The sequence below is a fragment of the Sciurus vulgaris genome (assembly GCF_902686455.1).
Source record: "Sciurus vulgaris genome assembly, chromosome: 4".
Classification (NCBI taxonomy): Eukaryota; Metazoa; Chordata; class Mammalia; order Rodentia; family Sciuridae; genus Sciurus; species Sciurus vulgaris.
This window is the reverse complement of record NC_136464.1, coordinates 55,953,987-55,978,781: the sequence shown is the minus strand read 5'-3', so window position 1 is coordinate 55,978,781 and position 24,795 is coordinate 55,953,987. Positions and strand designations below refer to the sequence as shown.

At 58.7% G+C, this 24,795-nt stretch overlaps 1 protein-coding gene across 2 annotated transcripts in view; it reads left to right on the top strand.

The window, feature by feature from the left end:
• Window positions 1–15,097, top strand: part of UNC5B (unc-5 netrin receptor B) — a 76,931-nt gene extending 61,834 nt beyond the window's left edge. The window contains exons 3-17 of one of the 2 annotated variants that reach the window (XM_079135770.1): window positions 1,901–2,044; window positions 2,383–2,486; window positions 3,440–3,620; window positions 4,231–4,398; window positions 4,947–5,111; window positions 5,227–5,259; window positions 7,209–7,403; window positions 7,633–8,022; window positions 8,609–8,696; window positions 9,557–9,725; window positions 9,860–10,093; window positions 11,885–12,034; window positions 12,564–12,728; window positions 13,507–13,688; window positions 14,611–15,097. In XM_079135770.1, coding sequence (XP_078991896.1) covers window positions 1,901–2,044; window positions 2,383–2,486; window positions 3,440–3,620; window positions 4,231–4,398; window positions 4,947–5,111; window positions 5,227–5,259; window positions 7,209–7,403; window positions 7,633–8,022; window positions 8,609–8,696; window positions 9,557–9,725; window positions 9,860–10,093; window positions 11,885–12,034; window positions 12,564–12,728; window positions 13,507–13,688; window positions 14,611–14,776 — 2,534 coding nt within the window. In that variant the 3' untranslated portion in view covers window positions 14,777–15,097. The remainder of the gene's footprint in view (window positions 1–1,900; window positions 2,045–2,382; window positions 2,487–3,439; window positions 3,621–4,230; window positions 4,399–4,946; window positions 5,112–5,226; window positions 5,260–7,208; window positions 7,404–7,632; window positions 8,023–8,608; window positions 8,697–9,556; window positions 9,726–9,859; window positions 10,094–11,884; window positions 12,035–12,563; window positions 12,729–13,506; window positions 13,689–14,610) is intronic. The other variant, XM_079135771.1, reaches the window with a different exon arrangement.
• Window positions 15,098–24,795: the final 9,698 nt, after the last annotated feature.

Sequence of the window (24,795 nt, the reverse complement as noted above, 5' to 3'; positions counted from 1 at the left end):
GGAGCCTTTCCCAGGCTTGGCATCCTTCAGGGGACACTCACTGCTGTCACCTGGCAGCAGCCCCAGGCCAAGGGTGTCCCCTGGCCCTGGTGGACTGTGATCTTTTCTGCTTTGCGTTCTCCAGTGCTTCCTTGAGCCTCCCCAGCCTCCTCCTCCCTTGCCTGGCCTGCCCCTCCTCCACGTGTGTGTGTGTGTGTGTGTGTGTGTGTGTGTGTGTGTGTGTGTGTCTGCACGCGCACGCATGAGTCCCCAGCCTGGCCTTGTGTTTTTCTCTCTCTTATCTTTTCTTTTTCTCTCTCCTCCTCTCTGTCTCTCCCTCCTCTCCTTTTTCTTCCCTCCTGTGATTTCTATTTTTCCATGAAAAACCCGTATTTCAGATCCACCTAGACTAAAAACCAAATCCCAGAATGTACAGAATGCTACTGAACTGCATATTTAAAAAAAAAAGTTCAACAGTAAGTTGTTAGTTATGTGCATTTTGCCACGATTTAGAAATTTTAAAAATAGATTGAAGTCTCCATTCTTAACCCCAATCCAAAATTTTTAAAGGGACACACACGTGCACGCGCACACACGCACACACACACAAAGATGTTCCCACTCTGGCTGTGTGACTTTGGGGAAGTCACTAAACCTCTCTGAGCCCCAGTGACAGTGAACCAAGGCAAAGCACATCCAGCACAGGAGTTGGCATGTACCTGGTGAACACATTTCCTCTGTCCTCTGTCCTATCTTAGAGGTCAGCCAGGGCGCCAGGCAGAGCCCAGTGACTGCCTGCTTGCAAGGCCCCTCTCAGGTGACTTGAGGAGTAATAGCGGCCCTGTGGCTATCAGCAATGGCTTGGCTCCTTCTCTCTGCCACCAGGCACTCAGGGCCTTCCAGCTCTAGAAACTGGGGCACACTGTCCCCAGTAGCTGCACATGTGGATGAGGGTCACAGATCCTGGTAGCAGTGAGACCTGGTTGGCTGCAGCTCCTGCTCTGCACCCAGCGCTGCCCCAGGCTCCTGGAGGCCCTGAGAGCACAGAGCTGTGGGCCAAGCCAGCAGACGGGACCCACCAGCTCCTGCCAGCACAGCAGGTGGCCCAGCCTGGGTGTCCCGGCCACACACATCCCGCCACTCAGCCCCTGTGCTTGGGAGACAAGGACAAGGTGCCCAGCCTGACTGGTGCAGCCTCCGCCTCCCCAGATGGATGGCCCCAGAAGGGCCTGCAGCTCTGATCACGGAGCCCATCCGGCAGGCTGCCTCCGTGGCAGGCAGAGCCACCCTCTCGGATGGCATTTTGCCACAATTTAAAATTTTAAAAAAATAGATTCAAGTCTCCATCTCTGGGCCCATCACCTCTCTGGGCCCTTGGGGCTGGGGCTCTCCTTGCTATCGGGGAGCCCACCTGTGACAGCATGGAAGGGTCACAGCAATGGCTGTATTGAGTGGATCCGGAGAGTCAGTGTGGGTCAGGGTCAGATCTCAACCCGGGCAGGACACCACACAGCTCCACTCCACTGGCAGCTTGCTGGGGGACTTTGGGCCACCACCTGCCCTCTCTGGGCCTCAGTTTCTCCAAATGTGAAAGGAAGAGCTAGACAAGATCCAGACAACTTGCCAGAGTAAATTGGTGCCCAGCTGGACTGAGTGTTAAGACAATAATGGCCATGAGTCATTCACATTTATCCTGTGTGTTTTACCATGGTGGGAAAACCAAGGCTCAGAGAGGCTAAGTAACATAGTGAAGGTGGCACAGCTGGTGCGTGAGGATGGGGCCTGGATTCAAACCTGGCCAGCATCTAACCGCCATGCTGGCTGGCACGTGGAGTCCAGCTGGGCGGGCGGGGCGGGGGTGGCCAGCAGTCACTGTCTGCTGTGGCAGTGCAGCCTGGCCCTGACGCTCTCCTCCTGCCAGGCCTGCGGGTGCGCGAGGTGCAGATCGAGGTGTCGCGGCAGCAGGTGGAGGAGCTGTTTGGGCTGGAGGACTACTGGTGCCAGTGTGTGGCGTGGAGCTCCGCGGGCACCACCAAGAGCCGCCGGGCCTACGTCCGCATCGCCTGTACGCCTCCTGACACCCGCCCGCCCCGCCCCCAGGGTCCTTCCCCTCCCTGTGGACGCCTGTGGCTGAAGAGGCCCTGCGCAGACCCCGGGCACCCGGGTGCCAGCTCAGAGGGTTCCTAGACCCAGAACCTGGGCATTTCCAGTGGCCCTCTCACCGACAGAAGGAAACTGGTAGCTTTCTCACCCATCCGGGGCCACTAAGTGCTTGGGATGCCCGGTCCCCTAGCTCCTCGTCGACAGTTCCCTGGGCTGCACTGCCCCCTAGTGGCCACCGTGGGCACTTCGAGTCCCCCCCCCAGCCCCAACCTGACTGGCCCCGACACTCTCGCTTCTCAGACCTGCGCAAGAACTTCGACCAGGAGCCCCTGGGCAAGGAAGTACCCCTGGACCACGAGGTTCTCCTGCAGTGCCGCCCGCCAGAGGGGGTGCCTGTGGCTGAGGTGAGGGCGCAAGCCAGTGCCAGTCAGCTGAGGGCAGGCACCAGCCACCAGGCCACAGCCTCCCAGGGCCTCCACGTCACAGATGGGGAGAGAGGCTCGGGACAGAGAGGGCAGCCATCGCTTCTGCAGAGGTTGGCACAGGCCAGGTCCCCTGCACAGGAGGGGACCCCAGGGCTCCTTGGGCACCTGGGCCCAGTCTCCAGTAGGCCGTGCCCCCAGAACCCGAGGCCCTGCTTTATGGATGCCAAGAGGTCTCCGTGTGCCCGTCTGTACCACCCCTCGGCCGGCGCCCGGCGCCCGCCGCACACAGCCCTGGGATCCCAGGGAGGTCCCCACCCGTCCCTGCCCGCCACCCTTCTCATGCTGCAGACACATTCCTGGGGGGCCAGGAGGTCCAGTAGGCCGGGGTGACGAAGACAGGCTTCCAGCTTGGAATCAGCCCCGGCTCACCCCAGGACCCCCGCTGGTCGCAGAGCGGCCCCTCAGGGACACCCTCCTGGATGGCGGGAGACAAGCACCACGCGATGTCAGGCTGTGGCCAGGGCCGGGGCCCCCCTGTGGGGATGCCGTCACCCCTGTGCAGCTGGGGAGGGTGAAGTGGCCACTGGGACGGGAGCCCAGGCGCCCCCCCGCCCCCGCCAGGGCCAGCAGAGGAGGTGACACTGAGGACAGGTGCCACCAGCTGCATTCTGAGCTCTCAGTGCCCATCCTGCAGATGGGAAAACCGAGGCCCTGGGGTGAGTCTCCTCCCAACCTGCCCAGCTGGGGCCTGGGGCTCCCAGCACAGTGCCTGGCCCCGCGGAGGCCCCGCCCCTCGGTCAGCACCCTGGCGTGGACATGGACAGAACCGCAGCCCTGTTCGTTGTGGGACCCCTCCTGTCCCTCCAGGCAGGTCCACTCCCCAGTGCTGGGGGCAGGCACTGCGTCCTCAGGGTCCCCTCCCTCCCCCACAGGTGGAGTGGCTCAAGAACGAGGATGTCATAGACCCCACCCAGGACACCAACTTCCTGCTCACCATCGACCACAACCTCATCATCCGCCAGGCCCGCCTGTCGGACACAGCCAACTACACCTGCGTGGCCAAGAACATCGTGGCCAAGCGCCGGAGCACCACGGCCACGGTCATCGTCTATGGTAAGGTGCCCGGGGCTCTGTGGGGAGGCCGCAGCCCAGAGAGGGGAAGTGAATTGCCCAAGGTCGCACAGCAGAATGGGTGGCCGAGTCAGACCTTCCTGGGTTCCAAGTCAGAAGCACTCCGCATGTTCCAGAGCCCCTTGGCTCTCGGAAGGAGACCTCGGTCAAGCAGCCAAGTCGTGGGCCCCAGTCAGGACCCCCAGGCCCAAGGCTGTGGTCCTGGCAGGCTAGGGACTGGGACTGCTGCCAGGTCTGTGTGCTGCTCTCTGCTGACCCCTTGGCCTCGTGAGTGCAAGGGAAAGAGGCACAGCTAAGGCGATTGTAGAACATTCTAGAAAGAGTCCTATCCTAGGGTCCAGCCCCGGATGAGTCCCAGATCCCCCTGAATAAGTGCTGGACTGCTCTGGACCTTCGTTGCCCACAGTACGATGGTTCAGGAGTGGGCAGTGACCCGCAGATCCTGGTGCTGCTGTTGCTGCCCAGCCTGGTCGGTGGGAAGGGCCTCCCCAGGGACGTCTCAGGGCAGCGACCTCATTGGGGATGGAGGTGGGCTGGGGGAGCCACAGTGACCCTCAGTCGGCCACTTGGATGACAACCGTTGTCCCTACAGTGAACGGCGGCTGGTCCAGCTGGGCAGAGTGGTCGCCCTGCTCCAACCGCTGTGGCCGAGGCTGGCAGAAGCGCACGCGGACCTGCACCAACCCCGCCCCGCTCAACGGAGGCGCCTTCTGTGAGGGCCAGGCCTTCCAGAAAACCGCCTGCACCACCGTGTGCCCAGGTTAGTGCCGCTAGCCGGGTGGCATCCTGCCCGACCCCACCTGCCTGCCGTGTGCCAGCCAGGGTCCCATCCTCCCCAGCACCCTCAGGGAGGGCAGCCACTCCACTGGCTCGGCGCTCAGCTCTGACCTGGGCTGGGCCCGGGGCTGCTGGTGAGGTGCACAGGGGCTCTGGGCTGCAGCCTGGGCCGGCTCCTCTTCCTTGCCCTGCACCTGACAGGCCCCATCCCGCTGACCAGCCCTTACCCACCATCTTCTGTGTCCCCATGTGCCCGCTGTTCTTCCTATCTGGCTGCTTCCTCCCTTCAGATGTGGGTCTGGGTGGCGGTGTGGCGTTTTTACTCTGGGCTTGTCTTTGCACAGTGGCGCCTTTGCATCTGTGCGCATCTGTCCTCTTGTCCGCCCGCTACCAGTGGCCGCTCGCTGGCCCGAGGCTGCGTGGACGTGGTGTGGGTTTCTCTGGGTGGCTGGCATGGGGCTTGTGGGCCCCTTTCCTGCCAGGGAGGGCGTGTGTCTGCACCCTCACTGCGCGTGTGCCCTGCTCCTGCAGTGGACGGCGCGTGGACCGAGTGGAGCAAGTGGTCAGCCTGCAGCACCGAGTGTGCCCACTGGCGCAGCCGAGAGTGCATGGCGCCCCCGCCCCAGAACGGAGGCCGGGACTGCAGTGGGACACTGCTGGACTCCAAGAACTGCACCGATGGGCTGTGCATGCAGAGTGAGTCGGCCCGGCCCTCCCGCCTGTTGCTCATCTGCGCATGTCCCCTTTGCCTTCTCCACCACCCTTCCCTTGTCATCTGTGTCACTGGCTTTCCCTTTATTTCCCTTGACAGATAAGAGAACTCTAAGTGATCCCAAAAGCCACCGTAAGTCCATTTCATGGCTGTCCTCTTTCCTGGGGTGATCCATGCTTCTCCCTGGCTGGGTGTCCGGGTGTGGGGGCAGGGCAGGGAGAGTGGACAGTGCCCACGGTACCCAGCTCCTGGGGCTCCTCCTGCCTCGGGTGCTGCATGTCTCTGCCCTCCATCACGGACAGGCAGGCAGACCCTGGGCTGACAGAGTGGCCCCCAGAGACCCCCGGCTCTCCTGTCCCCAGACAGGACTTGCCTGAGGGGAGGAGGGGCTTGCCCGAGGACCCAGCTGAGAAATAGCAGAATTTGAACCCAGAATCTGTGGCCAAAGCTGGTGCTCTTAACCCTGTGCCCTTGGCCTTCCTCTGTGGGACCGGGCAGAGGGCAATGCCCACCCGTCCACCCCAGTGCCCTGCACTGCCACCCAGCAGCTGGGCCACACCTTCCAAGTCACCGCTCATGCCTGCTGCCCTGCCTCAACTCCCAAGGGCCTTGTGCTGAGCCCCGGGTCCCCACTGCCCTGGCACTGCGTCCTCTCTGCCGTGGAGCCTCCGGCAGCACGGCTATGGTGATTAAACTGCAATTTCCAAACACTTCCGGAGCCATAAATCAGCAGTGTGGCCCTTGGCCCAGCCCCCCAGGGGTCCCGGCTGGTGGCTGATCAGGAGTCTAGATCACGAGGCCAGTGGCCCCGTGTGAGCGAGGACATTGGGACGCAGAGCCATGTGGGGGAGCCGTCTCCTTGCTGGGCCAGGACCTCCAGAGAGGTGGGAGCCCAGGCCCGTGAGGGGTCCTCTGGTCCTCAGGGGAACCCAGGAATACCACCTACTGAGGGGGAGCAGGAGGGGGCCGGCAGCTGGGAAGTGAGCAGACCTCCAGGTGCAAGCCATGACCTCCGGTGCTGCAAGGCTCTGCTGACCCGGGCGTGGGGGACTCTGGGCCCGGGAAGCTGGCCTACCTCTCTGAGAAGCCCTCAGTGCAGGGGAGAGCAGATGGGTGCTTCCTGGAGCTCCCAAAAGAAACTGCAGAAGAGTAGCCATCTCGGCCGCTGCCATCTTGGCTCTGCCTGGGCTGCCAACAGTGTGGTAGCCACTAGCCACATGTGGCTATTGAAGCTTATATTTAAATAAATTAAAGCCAAATCAGATTATTATTATTATTATTATTATTTTACTTAGAGACAGGGTCTCACTGAGTTGCTTAAGGCCTCACTAAGTTGGTGAGACTGGCTTTGAACTCACGATCCTCCTGCCTCAGCCTCCCCAGCCGGTGGAATGACAGGCGTGCGCCACCGTACCTGGCTCCAAATCAGTGTTAATTAACTGATGGGGCTTTTGCATCTGCTCCAACTATTGCTCAGTAGCCACGTGCTCTAGTGGCTGCATGTGGACAGTGTAGACCTAGAACATTTCCATGGTTGTAGAAAGTTCTGTCAATTTGCCTCCAGTGTCTTGAAGCCTCCTGCCTCAGCCTCCCCGGGGTAGCATGGGTCACCTCCCCGCCCCATCCATCTTCCTCCTGCTGCCTCTCCACCCCGTGGCTCATGTTGCCTCCACCTCCCCCGCCCCCCTCCCTCAAGACAAAGCACTTGGAATGGCTACTTATAAAGATTTCAGGGAGCCAGGACCTTTGGTCCCGTGGAAATTGCTGCAGGTCAGGGTGAGATTCTGGAGTTTGAATCTCAACTCTAATTGGACAAGTTGTGAGGCCCCGAGTCTCTGAGTCACAGTCCCCATCTCAGCAGTGAGTTAACTGGGGGGTGGACATGTTTGTTCTCTGGCCTCTTGTCAAGCTGGGAGGGTGGACAGCTGGGCAGGAGTCTTGGACCATCTTCTGAATGAAGAGACTGATTCAGAGGGCTCCCAGGCTGGCCCAAGGTCACCAGCCTGTCGTGGCGGACCTCAGGTGGAACTGGGCACAGTGCCCGTGGGCCCGCCCCTCACGCAGCCCTCCTGTGCCCACAGTCCTGGAGGCCTCGGGAGACGTAGCACTGTACGCAGGCCTGGTGGTGGCCGTCCTGGTGGTGGTGGCCATCCTCACAGCAGCAGGGGCTGTGGTGTACCGCCGTAACTGCCGTGACTTCGACACGGACATCACCGACTCCTCTGCTGCCCTTACTGGTGGCTTCCACCCTGTCAACTTCAAGGCTGCGAGGCCCAGTAAGGACCTGGGGACGCAGGGTGGCGGGTCAGCCGGGCCCCAGAGGCGCACGGCGGAGACCAGACCCTCCCAGGGTTTCTCCAGAGCTTGCAAAGCTGCCTACAGCAGGTGGCAGTTGAGGCTCGTGCAGCTGGACACTTGGGTGGGACGGGAGGGCGCCCAGCCGGAACCGGCGGGACTCAGCCAGTGGGGCATGCCCGGGTCTGACCATCACCTCCGCTCCTCCAGGCAACCCCCAGCTCCTGCACCCCTCTGTGCCTCCCGACCTGACAGCCAGCGCTGGCATCTACCGAGGGCCAGTGTACGCCCTGCAGGACTCGGCCGACAAGATCCCCATGACCAACTCGCCCCTGCTAGACCCCCTGCCCAGCCTCAAGATCAAAGTCTATAGCTCCAGCACCACCAGCTCCGCGCCTGGCCTGCCGGACAGGGCCGACCTGCTGGGGGTCCTGCCGCCCGGCACCTACCCTGGCGACTTCTCCCGGGACACACACTTCCTGCACCTGCACAGCGCCAGCCTGGGCTCCCAGCAGCTCCTGGGCCTACCCCGGGACCCAGGGAGCAGCGTCAGCGGCACCTTCGGTTGCCTGGGCGGGAGGCTCAGCATCCCTGGCACAGGTGGGTCCCTGTGCCTGCCTGTCTGCCTGGCCTTGGCGGTCCTCTGGGAAGCCCCAACAGCCAGCCAGCAGAAGACAGGGCTTCCCTCGTCCCGTTTCTCAGATGGGGAAAGTGAGTTTCAAGGCAGGAAGGGACTATGAAGTAGACCAGACTACCTGGGGTTCAGTCCTTCTGTGCTCTGTCCAGGGTGGGGGAACCTCGAACCTGCCGCTCTCGAAGCCCCAGTTTCTCCGTTACTTGGGAACAGGTCAGCAACCCTACCGAGGACTGTCCTCAGTTCTAGAGGGAGAAAGGGCAGGGGCGCCCATCTCAGGGTGCAGAACGAGTGGTCAGCAGCGTGCCAGCATCTCACCCTGGGCTAGGCTGGAGGGGCCCGGCACCTTCAGACCCCGGGCAGTATCAAGGCCCTGTGTAGTGGACAGGCCAGCTGTGACCAATGGCTTGGCCTCACCTTGCATCCAGGCCCCAGACCCCATCTCCCTGTCCCCAGCTGGTGACTCCTTGGATGTCTTTTCCTCCCTGCCCCATGCTAGGGCCACCTCCCAGCTCCCTTACCCCCTCCCTGCTCACTTCCCTCTCCCCCCAGGGATCAGCCTGTTGGTGCCCAATGGAGCCATTCCTCAGGGCAAGTTCTACGAGATGTACCTACTTATCAACAAGGCAGAAAGCACCCTGTGAGTAGAGAACCCAGCCCTGACCCCGGCTGCCCTCCTCCACCTCCCTCCCTACACCTGCCCACCTGGGGCCCAAAGATCCCTCCTAAGCCTGACCCTGATGCCAGGGGCTGTCCTCCAGGAAAGCATCCACCTTGCCATGTTCACAGTTAAAATGTGCAAAGCCAGCACCAGAAATCATGAAAGTGGTGAGCAGTTGACAGGTTAGGAATGAGACAGAGGGCTGATGTCCTCACTATGTGAAAAGGTAATAAGAAAAATTGAACATCTCAGGGTGAAAATGAGATATGAACAAGTGATCTCTCTCTCCCCCCAACACACACACACTCACACACACACAGTTACCTGTAGTTTATGAGAAAACATTCTACCTAATTCATAATAAAAACTAATGAACATCCATGAAGTATTGGGAATTATTTTTGCTTAAGGAATTTGCAAGGATTTTTTTTTTCCAGATGATAATACCTTCATTCTTCCAAGTGCCCAGGCACTTAGCCCTCCATGGCATGCTGGCACAAGTGTAGACTGGTACCGACTCTCTGGAGGGTGATTTTGCCATATCTGTCAAGAATGTTCCTGCTGGGTGCAGTGGTGCATACCTGTAATCCTAGTGACTTGAGAGGCTAAGGCAGGAGGATCACAAGTCCATAACCAGCCTCAGCGACTTCGGGAGGCCCTAAGCAACTCAGTGAGACCCTGTCTCAAAATAAAACATAAAACAGGCTGAGGATGTGGCTCAGTGGTTAGGCCTCTCACCAGCTGTGAGCAGAGCTGGAGGCCCAGAGGAGTCTGTGCCCTGGCTGAGCCCCTCAGGCCTCCTCTCACAGCCTCCTTCCCGCCCTCTGCTCCACCCCCAGCCCACTTTCAGAAGGGACCCAGACAGTATTGAGCCCCGCGGTGACCTGCGGGCCCACGGGCCTCCTGCTGTGCCGCCCCGTCATCCTCACCGTACCCCACTGTGCTGAAGTCAGTGCTGGCGACTGGATCTTCCAACTCAAGACCCAGGCCCACCAGGGACACTGGGAGGTGAGGAGCCCCGGCTGGGGGCAGCCAGCCATCGACCTGGTGGGGGAGGCCTGGGACGCAAGCAGGAGCCCCTTTCCTCCCGGCCCAGCCAGGATGGCTATGGCCTGTCCACTCCAACCCTCTGAACCCTGCAGGAGGTGGTGACCCTGGACGAGGAGACCCTGAACACCCCCTGCTACTGCCAGCTGGAGGCCAGGTCCTGCCACATCCTGCTGGACCAGCTGGGCACCTACGTGTTCACAGGGGAGACCTATTCCCGCTCAGCCATCAAACGGCTCCAGCTGGCCGTCTTCGCCCCGGCCCTGTGCACCTCCCTGGAGTACAGCCTCAGGGTCTACTGCCTAGAGGACACGCCCCTGGCACTGAAGGTATGGCCAGGCCTCAGCCGGCCAGCGGCATAACCCCTTCCAGCCCTCTCCACCAAGGCAAGGCCACGGCTCCGGCCTCCCCAGGCTGCAGGCCCAGGTGGGAGACAGGCGGAAGGCTCTTGAGGGCTCCTGAGGGTCTGCCAGAGGGCTTAGGAAGCAGCAGATGGGGGTGACCTTGGACGAGCCGGGGGAGGGGGAGGGCCTTCCAGACAGAAGGGCAGCCGCTGCTGCCGCCCCGTGAAGTTCCTCTGAGCACAGCACATGGCCCTGTGAGGACCCTGTTCCCTTCTCCAGCTTTCCTTCCGCCCTCTCCACAGAACCTCAGGATCCTTCCTCATAGCTCCTGCCTCCTGCCACCTGGGCTGTGGTCTCCCCAGGCTTCTGGGGCTTGTGTCAAGCTCTGTGTTGTGGGCTGATGCAACGCAGGTGAAAGACCCGGGGGAGGACCAGTGTCTCCTGCTGGGACCACTGGTCTGGAGGTCCCTGAGGCCCTAAAGGGTTGGAGGCTGCTGAGAAATGCTCTTGGGCCTGGATCTCTCGGTGCTAGGGCATTGGCTGGTGTCCACCTTTGCCAGAAAACAGTATAAAGATCACGATAAAAGTTGCCACATTTTAACCTCATGGCATTGCTTTTTTAACCCCTCATCTGTTTACCATCCATCCATCCATGCATCCATCCATCCACCTATCCATCCATCCACCTATCCATTCACCTATCCATCTATCCATCCATCCACCTGTTCCTCCACCTACCCATCCATCCGTCCATCCATCCATCCATCCATCCATCCATCCATCCATTCATCCATCCATCCACCTATCCATCCATCCATCCATCCATCTATCTATCCATCTATCCATCCATCTACCTATCCATCCACCTGTCCATCTGTCCATCTATCCACCCACCATCCACCTATCCATCCGTCCATCCATCCATCCATCCATCCATCCATCCATCCATCCATCTAACCACCCACCTATCCATCCATCCATCTATCCATCCATCCATTCACCTATCCATTCATCTATCCATCTATCTATCCATCTACCTATCCATCCACCTGTCCATCCGTCCATCCATCCACCCACCATCCACCTATCCATCCATCCATCCATCTAACCACCCACCTATCCATCCATCCACCTATGCATCCATTCCTCCATCTATCCACCTATCCATTCATCTATCCATCTATCCATCCATCTACCTATCCATCCATCCATCCATCTACCTATCCATCCATCCATCCATCCATCCATCCATCCATCCATCCATCCACCTATCCATCCATCCATCCACCCACCCATCTATCCATCCATCCATCCATCCTTCCATCCATTTTCTGTTCTCTGTTCATATACTTATTTAGTTAACAGCCCATCTGTCTATCAAGCCATCTCCCTTCCATCCATTTATATCTTTCCTTCTAAATATGCTTGTATTCTTATACCCACTTATTTGTATATTCGTTTTCATAACCTTCTTTCTTTTTCTGTCTTTCCATGCAATTATCCATCTGTCTGTCCATACCATCAGTCTCTCCACCCAGCCGTCTATAAATCCATTCTTCCACATCTCTCCCACACTGATTTTTCCTTCATCCATCGGCTTTCCTGTTCATCCATCCATCTACCCACACATCCATTCATCTAAAGCACTTGCTGAACGGATCCACTGGGTCCTGCGCTGTCTACAGATGGGACCCTGCCCCCCACCCCTCAGCTGCTACAGAAAAGGGCTCAAGGGCCAAGTATGACGGAGTCCCCCTCTCCCCACCCTGGCCACAGGAAGTGCTAGAGCTGGAGCGGACACTGGGTGGCTACCTGGTGGAGGAACCCAAACCCCTGCTGTTTAAGGACAGTTACCACAACCTGCGCCTCTCCCTGCATGACATCCCCCATGCCCACTGGAGAAGCAAGCTGCTGGCCAAGTACCAGGTGAGGGCTGGCGAGGAACGGCGGGCTGGAGTGGGGGCCTGCCTCGCACCTCTGTCCCCAGCCTTGCCGCTCCCGTGTCTCTCCTGCCCTCTCTCTCACCCCGCCAGTCTCCATGCCATCCTTGGGAATGCCAGCCTCTGTGCCACTGACGGCCACGCCCACGCTCCTGCCCTCACTGTCCCTCCTCACACATAGGCCACACCTCTTGTCCTTAAAGAGGCCTCCCACCTCTGAGTGTGCACGCCTGGCCGACTACCCTTTCTTCTCTCTGCTCTCTGGTGGTCACCTCCCTCTGCCCCACCCTGCAGCGTGTGATGCCATTGGCTCCCTGAGGTGTCCCAGCCCAGATACACAGGCACTCACCCCTTCAGGGCCTGGCATGACCTAGCCGGCCAGCTTGAGGGCACTTGACCAGCTCTCCTCCCTCTTTCCTTCTGGGTGCAGAGACCTGAACTGCCTCCAAGGGCCCCAGCCTCCTGGCCTCCAGTCCCCGGAGGACTGGCTTGGCCCTGACCACTGCCTCCCACAGGAGATCCCCTTCTGCCACATCTGGAGTGGCAGCCAGAAGGCCCTGCACTGCACGTTCACCCTGGAGAGGCACAGCCTGGCCTCCACGGAGCTCACCTGCAAGATCTGCGTGCGCCAGGTGGAAGGGGAGGGCCAGATATTCCAGCTGCACACCACGCTGGCCGAGGTGAGGCCTGAGGACAGCCTTGGACTGGGGCTGCAGCACGTGGACCCCACGGTCCCACCTCATATGGGTGGAAATGCATCTCCCGTGAAGGCGTACACTGCCCTCGCCCGAGCAGGGACCGGTCATTTTGGGCTCACAGCCATCACTGCTGTGCGCCATTCCTGTGCAAGGCGCCCGCCAGGTGACATGCATCATCTCACTAGCTCTGCACAACCCCAGGGAGGTGGTTGATGCCGCACAGCTGGAAGAGGAGGAAGTAGGTTTTAGGGAGGGCCAGTATCTGCAAGCATGGCCAGACCAGGTGTGCACCCAGGTCAGCGCAGGGACCCAGCTGCCATGCTGCACCACTGTAAACCCAGGCCAGCCAGGGTGCCAGTGCGGCTGCTCCTCCCGGGTGCAGTAGAAAGAGCTCTGCACCCAGCTCTGCCACCCACGGGGCGCATGACCCCGGCACTTCTCGCTTCTCCCGCTGGACTCTGTTTTCCTCGTGTGTGGAAATGGTCTGCACAGGTCGGACTGCGGCGGGGGCTCCTCGGGCTTCCTGATCACGCTCAGCGTTAGCTGGGAGCAGCCCCTCCCTGGCACACCCCCCGGGCTGGGGCAGCCACGTTGTCCTTGGGCTTGGGAAGGAGTTCTGTCCTGGGAGAAGGCCTCGCCCGAGCAGCTGGAGGCTGCCAGGGAGGGGCGTGGCTCAGCCTCTGAGCTGGTGTCCAGGGCAGGAGCCTGGAATGGCAGATGCCCAGCACTGTGGCCTTCAGACTCTGCCCCACCCTTCCAGACTCCTGCTGGCTCCCTGGACGCCCTCTGCTCTGCGCCCAGCAGCACCGTCACCACCCAGCTTGGACCCTATGCCTTCAAGATTCCACTGTCCATCCGCCAGAAGATATGCCACAGCCTGGACGCCCCCAACTCCCGGGGCAACGACTGGCGGCTGCTGGCGCAGAAGCTGTCCATGGACCGGTGAGTGTCTGGGACCAGGGCCCACCGGGCCGCATCCTCAGAGTCCAACAGGGGAGCGGGCAGACCACTGATGGCAGGTCTGGAGCTCGGTTTGCACGTGACGCGTCTAAGAACGCTGCTCCCTTGTGGAGTGTCAAGCTCAGGCACCATCCTGCGAGCCAGGCAGGCTGTGTGTGACCGCCACACTCCCCAGGCCCTGCCTTCCCCCACGGTGTGTGATGCTGCCCCTGCCCATCTCCTGGGAGGTCCAGAACAAGATACCTTACTCGACATGGCGAGTGAGGACTAGCAGAGATGGCACGGGCTCTGTCCCTGCTCTCCGGAGTCTGTGGGGCGAGACCAGGCAGGCAAGAAAGGTGGAGGAAGCCAGGCATGGTGGCGCACGCCTGCAATCCCAGCAGCTCGGGAGGCTGAGGCAGGAGGATCACAAGCTCAAAGCCAGCCTCAGCAACTTAGTGAGGCTCTGTCACAAAATAAAAAATAGAAGGGGCTGGGGATGTGGCTCAGTGGTAAAGCACCCCTGGGTTCAATCCCTGGTGCGCGCGCACACACACACACACAAAAGGCAGAGGAAGAGGAGAGACACGCTGACAAAGCCACGCCCCCATGGCGATGTCTTTCAATGATTCACAGTGACAGTGGTGAAGGGTGGTGCCCAGGACCAGAGCACTAGACCCTTACTTTGTATGAGCTTGTTGGATCTTGTCTGCAGCATTGGGGGGTGACCGACATGGTTCCCATTTAAGAGGAACCCTGAGACTGAGGCTCCGAGAGGGCCACTGACTGGCCTGGGGCCATGCAGCCTGCTAGGATTCAGACCCAAGACTGGGGGACACTGGAGCTCACGTGCTTCCTCCACCCCAGGCTCCTAGGAGGCACTGAGTGCTCCGGGTGCCCAATGCCCTTCTCCTCCCTGCACCAGGTACCTGAATTACTTTGCCACCAAAGCGAGCCCCACCGGGGTGATCCTGGACCTCTGGGAAGCTCTGCAGCAGGACGACGGGGACCTCAACAGCCTGGCGAGTGCCTTGGAGGAGATGGGCAAGAGCGAGATGCTGGTGGCCATGGCCACTGACGGGGACTGCTGAGTGCCCAGAACCATGGGCCAGCAGGGACAGGCAGGAGGCCGTGCAGGGAGGCTGACAGCTGGAGTTGCTCCTCTCTCCTCCTCCTCCCCTGTCCTCGACCACAACCAGCCTTAGAAAATCCACGCACAGTGCTGCCCAGAGGGCCGGTGCTCCTCCGCCTGCTGCCCCTGCTGGCCTCACACCTCATGTGGGAGCTGGGGTGAGGCCCTGGGGCAGGAAGAGGGCCAGGAGGTGGCCCTCCCTCCACCGCCTCCCACCCTCGGCCCAGGTCCCTCTGGGTCCCTCTGGGTTCCTTCCGTTCTCATGATCGCCCTCCCCGCCCTGAGGAGTCACGCAGACCAACCCCTTTCTCCTGTCCACAAGCAAAAGGGAAAAGGAAGGAGAGGAAGAGCCCCGGAGGCTCGAGAGGGTGAAGAAGAGAGCATGGAAACCACAAGGGAAGGGAAAACCCAGTTTCTTAGGAAACGCAAACCATTTATTATCCAGATATTTGGATAAGTCCTTTTTACGAAAAAAAAAAAAAAATGAAAAAAAAAAAAAAGACAAAAAAAAATAGAAAACTTTCTTCCCGAGTAAGGGTGAGAGTGGGTGAGCTCATGGTTCTGACCAAGTGTGCGTGTGTGCGTGCGTGTGTGCGTGTGTGTGCGTGCGTGTGCGTGTGTGCGTGTGTGCGTGCGTGTGTGTGCGTGCGTGTGTGTGCGTGTGTGTGTGGCAGGGGCGAGGGACTGAACAGGGAGCTTTGCTGCTAGAGACCCTTTTGGACTACGTACCGACAAGGCCTCGGTTTCCCCAGCTGGAAGGCAGCAGGTCAGCCGCCATCTTAGCCCTGGCCCAGGCTGCTTCTGGAGTTCAGCAGAGGTTCCATCCATCGAGGAACCTGAGTACTGGGGTGGGGTCTGGATCCCTCCCACAGCCCCGGGCGGGCGCCCCTCCACGCAGGTCAGGAGGCCCCGCGGGAAGCGCCAAGGGGCCGGGCCAGCTGGGAGCCAGGGAGAAGGCCCTGGTCTGCTCTTGGCCTGGTGGCTCCTGGAAGGTGTGTGACCCAGAAATAGGGCTCAGGGAGAAGAGCAGAGGAAGCGCATCCTCCTGGGACCCCTCCTGGGACAGGGAGGGGACTGGACAGCCTTGTCCCCACCCCAGCCAACAGCCTCTAGACCTGGTGGGACTCCATCCCTCGCCAGCCTCTGCCTCTCCTGTGCTACGGGAGGGACGTCCGAGGCCTGTGTAGCTGGAGCCCCCCCACCCCACCCCCCGCGTGGCTTTGGTGCAGCTTTGTCAGCCTGGGTGGGGAGCCCCCCAGAATGGAGGAGCGGGACGCCCGCGTTCCCTCCATGGTCCCGGCTGGCGCCTCCTTCAGCCCTCCTCCCCATGGCTCCCCGCCCCACCTGTTCTGTGATGTTCCCAGGGCCTCTCAGTGAGGAGGGACGAGTCCCTGGCCCTTTCTGGCCTGATGTCGAGGACTGGGGCCAGGATCTCAAGGGGCAAAGGCTTCGTCCAAAGCCACTCCACCCTGACCCCCGAAGTCAGGCACGGGCCAGCTGCCCCACTCACTCTGGGCACTGACCCCAGGGCTTGCCCAGCAGGCCCCGAGCAGCCACTGGGACCGGCCTTGGCACCTCCTGGCCTTTGCAAGCTTGGTCTCCTGAGAGGGGAGCAAGTGCTAGGGCTGTGGTCCCAGCATGTCCCCAGCCGGCCTCCTGCGGTAGACCTGGGGCGTCTTCCATCCACCACTGGAGGGGGGTGGCCACAGCGTTGAGGCCTTGCTGGAGGCTGCAGAGGGGATTCCCTCCCTGGGGACGCTGAAGGCCGGGCCTGTGCTGGGGTAGGACAGGGCTCCAAGGCGCTGGCCCCAGAGGGCTGTGAGCTTAAGCACCAGCAGTGAGCTTTTCCTACCCAGGGCGCCCAGCTCCTGAGGGTTGCCCCCACCCCAGGCCACTGTTAGCCCAGCATAGGTGAGGGTCTCTGTCTGGAGCGTGTAGGCCATGATGGGCTCTGCTGGTGCTGTCCCCGTCACAGGCTCTAAAACGCCCACATGCAGCTAAAGAGCAGGAATTGAGTTCCAGCTCTGCCGTGAAACTGCTGTGTGACCTCAGGCACATCACTGCCTTCTCTGGGCCTCAGCATCCTTTTTATGCCTAGAAGGCCCAGCAGCTGCTGTCAGAGGCCCACAACATTCTCTGGGCTCTGGAAGGGCACCCTAATGGGTAGAAGTCTACCGCAATCTGCGTCTAGGTCCTCTCCTCCTCCCAGAACAGGAACCCTGGCGGAGGAGGCCCAGCCAGCCATGTCCAGTCTGACTTCCAGAAATTGTGGACCAGGATCTGGAGCTCAGAACCAATTGCCTGGAGCTTTCCAGGAGGGTTCAGATGGCCGGCTTTATAGACAAGCCCAGAGAGCGTTTGCCACCTCCTTCGACCTGCCAAGGCTGCCGTAGCCATGGTCCCCACGCTGCCTGCCTTGGGGTGGGGTCAGAAGCGTCTCAGACGCATTCCTGATGAGCAGCTGGGGTGCCAAAGGGGCCTCCCAGCCTGCACACGGGTGTTCCCTATCTCTCGTCCCTGCTGTGTGTGCACGTTCCCCCGCCCCCCCCCCCACCGCAGAGGGCGCCCCTCCAGAAGGTGCAGCTGTCCCCACCTGCGCGTGGGGGTGTGGCCTCCTCCCGGCCCCAGGTTTGCACACCTGGAGGTGGCGTGCCGGCTCTGCTCCCCCGAGTCCACAGGGTGTCAGTGTATCTCCTACGTGCCTCTGCCTCCTCTCTGTGCCCTGGCTCCAGCTGAGCCAGGGCCGCCTCATCTCCTGGACCAGCCGGGGCCCACTGGTAACCCTTCCCCAGCTCCTGGGCAGCTGAGCCGGGTCCCTTAGCAGCCCTCTGGAGGGAAGTCTGGGAAGGGGGCAAAGGGCTGGACCGCTGCCTGACCATGGGCATGGTTCTATGTCCAGAGGGGACAGGACCCCAGGGACGGCCCTGGAACCCACCTCTGTTTATTCTGTAAACTTCAACCTGTAAATAACGTTTAGCATTCCGATTGTAACAAAATTAATTTTTATGAAATAAATTATATTTCCTAGTCTAATAAAAAACACCCAGGTGTGCGCTGTCTTCTTGGCTATCTTTGATTGGCAATTGGGAAGGACTGGCCTGTTCCTCTCAAAATTCTACAAGGCCGGGTGGCATTGTAGGTCTTGGGCTCTGAGCTCCTGCAGCTGATCAGACTTGTTTTATAGAACAGCAAACTGACCCAGAGAGAGACAAAGGACTTCCCTGCAATCCCATGGCAAGTTAGAGTCCCCTCCGGATCTGCCTCGGGTCCTGTGCTGACATGCCCTCCACACGCTGGCTTTCACCGAGTCTGTTCAGCTCCCATTTGAGTCTGCCATGGGCTGGGTAATGGGCGGCAGGGATGGTACAGGGAGAGGCCCCAGCGTCCCCACCTCCCAGGTCAGAAGAGGTCTCACAGGGGTTGAGGCTCACCAGGGCCAGGAGAATAGTATGCAGGGAGAAGGAATGATGGGCAGATTGGGATCATGTGACTCTGATCCCAGGCTGCCATGCATGGTTGGTCAGGTTACAAACTGGACGATAACCCATCTCGGGAAGTGTGGCACCGTCCCCGCAGGTGTGAGAGATTTGTATGTTTACTGTGCCCAGCAGGTGGCAGTAAAGAATCTTGTTCTAATAAAATCAATATATTGCTGTCAAACTTCCCCCCAGACGGAAGTAACTGGGGATGGGGGGATTTCTGGTTTCTCATTTCTATAGAGGTGCTGTATGGTTAGCGACAGGCCATTTAATCTGGTCTCCTGCACCATGGTCCTCAGGTCTCGTGGGAGTCTAATCTGGACCCGCATTTCCCAGGATGCACCTGAGTAAATCCTGGGGTCTCCTAAAGTCTGGAGTGAGTGCCCCCTGGCCCCTTCATGGAGAGTCGCAATGCCCATCGGCACATTGAAGGTCAAAGTCCCTCGTGAAGAAACCTCTCCGATAAGCATGCTGTCCCTGATGTACTTGGCCGCGGAACTCCACCTGCTCATGCACAGAAGTGCATGGTGCCCACGGGCCCTGCCAGCCCTGACTTCCTGGGCCTGTGCTGGGATCACCCCGCCACCCCTCCCTCTGTGCAGGGAGCAGGTCCCCATGGGCTGGTCACAGATGGAAAGTTACCAGACGAGGGGAACCTGCTGTCTGGCCTAGTGGGGAGACAGAGCCCTGGAGGGAGAGAGAGAAGGGGAGAGGGGAGCAGGGAGCAGCAGCCCAGGGAAGGTGGGGGGTGGTCATGTCATACACGTGCCCCACACACTTGTAATCCCAGTAACTCAGGAGGCTGAGGCAGAAGGACAGCAAATTCAAGGCCAGCTTCAGCAACTTAGTGAGACCCTGACTCAAAGTGAAAAATCTAAAGAGCTGGGGATGTAGCTCAGTGGTGGAGTACCCCTGGGTTCCATTGGAAGGAAGGAAGGAAGGAAGGAAGGAAGGAAGGAAGGAAGGAAGGAAGGGAGGGAGGGAGGGAGGGAGGGAGGAAGAGGAGGGAGGAAGGGAGGGAGGGAGGGAGGGAGGAAGGGAGGGAGGAAAGGTAGGTCTCATTTTGGTTGCTGAGACTCCTCCTGTCCACCTCAGAATTCCCCCACTCTGAGGCCCCAGCGTAGGCCACTGAGACCCAGGACTGCCAGTGCCCAGCCTCCTGCTGGTCCCCCACCCCAGGAGCAACCAAGCCCCCCGCCCACGGTGTGGTAAGGAGAAGCCCCACACAGCCCTCCCCAGGAGAGCCTAGCCTTCCTAGAACTGGGTCCAGGAGTCCAGGGTGACGGCTCCTGAGGGGACCCTGCTTCTGCCATGACCCTGCCCCGCCGGGCCGGGAGGAGCTTGAGAAGAACTCCCAAGTCCTGATTTCTCTAACTATGAACTGGGGAGGGGAGGTGGGGTGAAGGGTACATGCTTCCTGGTCAAGGGGTCATTCAGCCCCCTCCTGGGTCACAGGATTCGGGGGCCACAGTCTGGAGGTGAGGCAGACAGGGGCCGAGGGGCTGTGGAGGCTCAGAGGGGCCATAGCTGAGCCCGGCCTCCCAGAGGCTTTCTGGAAGAGAACGACATCTTACACGTTGGATGGCTCCTCTGCGGTGTGGCTTCTCGGTGGCATGATGTGTGGGACACTGAGGTGAAGTTCACAGCCACTGGTTCCCCCAGTACTAGGGATGGAACCCAGGGTGCTCCACCTTAGAGCTGCAACCCCAGGCCTTTTGATTTGGAGACAGTTGCTGAGACCGGCCTCAAACTTGTGACCTTCCTGTCTCCTGCCTGAGTCGCTGGGATTATAGGGGTGGGCCACCCTGTGGGAATCAGCCACTTGCTTTTATAGAATTTCTTACTAAGAGAAGATGCTGATGGTCTTTTAGCAGGTGACAGGCTAGACCTCAAGGTTGCTACCTACACTGTGCGTGTGTGTGTTAACCTGGGAACACTAGCCCAGGATTTGGGGATGGCTTCAGGAGGTGACCAGGGAGGGTCAGGAGGTGACCAGGGAGTACGTGCTATTCCAGCAGCCTCAGGGAGCTGGCTCAGCCCGCTCACCGTGGATAGAATATGCCCACCCCAGTTCCTTGGCCTGAGGCTTCCCCCAGGAGGGTCAGTGATTCCTGGAGAGTCCATCAGTATTTACCCATCTAACCCCAGGAGGACACAGCACGTGGGACGTCAGGGGATACGTCAGGCTGGCTGGCCTTGAGCGGCTCCTGGTGGAATCAAAAGCCACGTCCCACAGCTGGCCCAGCACGACCGAGTGGGACCAGAGGAACATGAAGAGTACAGAGGATCCTCGCAGCCGCCCGGCCTGACTGACAGGTCTTCGTGCAGGTGAGGGTGGGTGGGGTGGGGCGGCTGCTCACAGGCAGAGTGGCAGAGGCCCACACGGGGACCGTGGCTGGTGGCATTAGAGAGTACAGGGTCGGGCAGGGCCCTGGGGAGGGCGGAGGGATATGCCACCAACTTGGGTCACCTCGATGTGCTCCTGACATTGGGGTCGGCCCACAGAAACCTGGCCTCAGAACTCTGTCCATAGACCAAGGGTCGAGGCCAGCGTCTCCTGGGTTCCGGCTGCGGGTCCTATGAACGAGAGGAGATGCAGCATCAGCGCTAGGACAGATGTGTCACCCAGCTGCTCCTCAAGACACAAGCCTGTCTCCGCAGGTCACAGGCACGGCCATAGGGCAATCGGATGCGACAGGGAGCGGTGGGGAGTGTGGCTAATGGGAGACGGCCCAAGGCATGGGTTACTCTCGGAAGCTCAGGGCCTGCGGCTGCCAGGAAGGGGCTAGTGCCCAGGGCCGCTCCGTTCTTCTGCCTTTAGAAGTCAGGACTAGGGTGTGTGTGTGAACTCATTCCACATGTTCTTGTTGGCACGATTGCTTTCTAAATACTACACGGGCCAAACCAGACCCGCCTGGTTATGATCTGGAGGGAAGAGATGGTAAAGTTCTCAGGCAGGGGATTGTCTGGCCCAGAGCTGCCCTGGTTCAGGGCTTTGCTAGGAGGACACGGTCCTGAGCCCGTGGCCCTCCCCGACTTCCAGTCCATGCTCCCTCAAGAGTCCCACACCTAGGAAAGGATCACCCAGCTTCAGCCCTGCCTGCCCAGTCTACATTGCCCTTGATGTTGACAGGCCTTTCTGGCCTCCTCCATATACTGTCCTTGATTTCTAGAATCAACTACCATCACTGCTGGAGAAAGGAAGGACAGGGACTCTGCTATTAGTCCCTGCTCCACACAACCCTGCTTCCATTAACCACGGCTTTACCACTGATGTTGGTGAAGAAAGACAGTAAATACCAATAAAATAAGTAAGATAAATACTGCATTATGCCAGGGACCACTCAGCAGAGCATGCCTGCATAATCCCAGCTACTTAGGAGGCTGAGGTAGGAGGATTGCAAGTTTGTAAGTTTGTAAGTTGAAGGCCAACCTGGGTAACTTAACCAAACTCTGTCTCAAAATAAAAATAAAAAGGTTCAGGCATGGTGGGGCACATCTGTAATCCCAGCTGCTTGGGAGGTTGAGGTAGGAGGATCTTGAATTCAAAGTCAGCCTCAGCAATTTATGGAGGCTCTAAGCAACTCAGTGAGACTCTGCCTTTCCAGTCTCTAGATAAAATATAAAAAAGGGCTGGGGATATGGCTCAGTGGTAGAGCGCTCCTGGGCTCAATTCTCAGTACCACGAAAATAATAATAATCCGGCCGAGTTGTGAGGTAGGATAACTGGAGTCTGGGGAAGACTACCAAGACAGAGGTGTGAGGAACCAACTCTTCCAAGGGATGGGAAGCTCAGAGAAGTTCCCATATTCTGCTATCCTGCCCTATAACAGGCTAATTTCTCATCACTCAGCGTCAAATGGAAGGCAGCTCGATGCTGAGACTCTAAGCAGATGCTTTGACAGACCCGCCCAGGAGGAGGAGCCAGGCCTCACCTGGGGTCTCTGAAACTAACTGCAGCCTAGGAGTAAGCCAACAGGAAGCAGGTTGTGGGGCCTAATAAGACTGAAACCCAGCATGCCCAATCCCTCTCCCGCCTCCTGCCAGAAGCTAAAGTTACTCTCTGTGCGGGAGGACCAGCGCCTCGGCAAGCGGTCATTTACCATATCTGGCACTCAGTCAATATTACTGGACATGCTAACAGACAGAAAAATAACATCACAGCAACAGTGGGCAGACATCTGCGTGAACCCTGGTTCTGTCATCTGGGTGACGCTTGAGATCCGACATCTGGTGGACACAACCCAGATCTCCCCGCCCACCAAGGAGAGGCTGATTCTGGATCTTTGACACTAGGGCCTAGATTGCAAACCCCACACTGGACAGAAGGCCCTTGTTCTCATAGACAGTAAGTCCTCTTTCACACCAAGGTCAAGTCCTCATCACCTGGAGACCAGAGGCCCAGACTTGAACCTCACTCCCCCTGACATCTGATTTACTCTGAAAGTCTAGACCACTGGTTGGGCCTGGGAGCGTAGGAAGTGGCAGACCCAGATCCCAGGAAGTCAAGAGTGAGTCCTTGTACCCACTGCATGCCACAGGGTGGGGCCTGCTGCCAACCTGAGCAGCCAGGTGGCCTTTCTTCACTGGTTTGACAGTAGTGCTAGCAAGGCTTCAGACATGTCACTCAGAGTAAAAGGCATGAGTTAACTGAAAGGGCAGAAAAAGGGAAAGGGGGACACTCTCAAGGAAGAGAGAGGGTCCTCTTAGAGAGGACATCATGTCCCTCCTGCCCTCCAGATTTATTGGGGATCCCAAGGAAGTTTCCAGAAAGTTCCACCAGGTCCACCTCTTGACTTTTGACTGACAGCAGAATGACATCGGACTTTCAAGTCCCCACGGCCAGGACAACTTTAGGTCACTTTGGTCCATGCTGACCTGTTCTAATGGAACTTATTCTTACAGATTTCACGGTGAGGGAGAATTCTCCTGCCTTCCCTGAGTTCTGGGATCGGGCCTGTGTAAGGATCACACAAGTCCCCTCTCTCTGGGGCAACTCTCCTGCAGGACTGTGACATACCCTGTGGACTTTAGCCAGGCAGGGCTGCAGGTCGGCTGTTTTGGGGAGAAAGCTTGTGGGGGTCAGCGCTGTGGGCAGGAAGACGGGGAGAAGGAAGGCCACTCACACCTGGGAACTGCAGGGACCTGTGGAGAGGAAGCTGGGGCCTTCAGAGCTGGGAGGAAACTGGGTCCCCTGTTTTGGTCTCAAGTTCCCGGCCCTGTAATTGCTTTACTACCCTTGGACTAGTCCTCAGCAAGCTTTCTTTGTGAGGGTCTGGATGTTTTGGTGGCCAGGGGGATTGGGGGTTGTGGCATGCTTCAGTGATAATGAAAGGTCCAGGCCACCTGGTAGGAGGTGACATGATCTTAATAGTTCCTCTTAAGGGAGGTGATTAGTTAAGGCTAGGAGAGGATGTGACACGCCAGGCCCCACCCCAGGGTGGCCTGTCAGATAAGGCCCCCGAGGTCCTCCATCACCCACATGCCCCTTCCCTGTGCCCATTCAGGGCTCGCTAGCTCCCTAACACTCATGGGGACACAAATCCACACACACAGGACACACAGCATCCAGAGCCCACATAAGAGCTAAGAATATTTATCTTAGCGAGCAGCAAAAGGGCGTCCAGGGTCCAGACAAATGGCCAACTTCTGGGTGAAAGAGACGCTGCCTCCTGGAACACGCTCTTGACCTTTAGACCCTGAGGCCAGACCACATTCCAGCTGTGCTGGCCAGAGCTCCACTGGGACAATATGAAAGCAGCCACCAGGTGGCACCTAAAGTCAACACAGCTAGGACCAGGTCCTCGAGAGACCCCAGATGCTGACCTTTGCACTGGGATAGGGGGTGGGGTGCTTAACTGCCTTTTTCTCTCCTAGGAGGTGGAAGAATTGGCAGGGTCAGCACCAGGGCGCCCTCCTCTGGCCTGCAGAGGAATAACACAAAGACACAAAGGACAAAGGACAAGACACCTCCAAAGTACCAAAGAAGATAGCCACCAACCTAGAATTCTAGACCTGGAGAAAATGCCCTCTGAAGGCATTTCCAGACCAACAAACTGGAAGAACGTGTTGTTAAAAGACTGATATTAAAAAAAAAAAAAAATATATATATATATATATATATCAGGCTGGGGTTGCGACTCAGTGGTAGAGTGCTTGCCTGGCACATGCGAGGCACTGGTTTCGATCCACAGCACCCACATAAAAATAAACAAATAGAATAAAGGTATTGTGTCCATCTACAACTAAAAAATATTTTTAAAAACTACCAATGGGAGTTGTCCAGACAGAGGATTCTCAGAGGAAGTAAGTGCAGGAAGGAATGAGGAGGAAAGGCAACTTTGAGGGAACAGAAATTAATGTAGGCTGTGGAAAAGAGAGAAGGCAGCACCTCGGGAGTTTTAAATAATGCCAAATAAACTATTTGAGAATAGCAACACAAAAGTTGGGGTGAGGTAAGTGGAATTAAAGTGTTCCCCTACATTACCTGGGAAAGTTG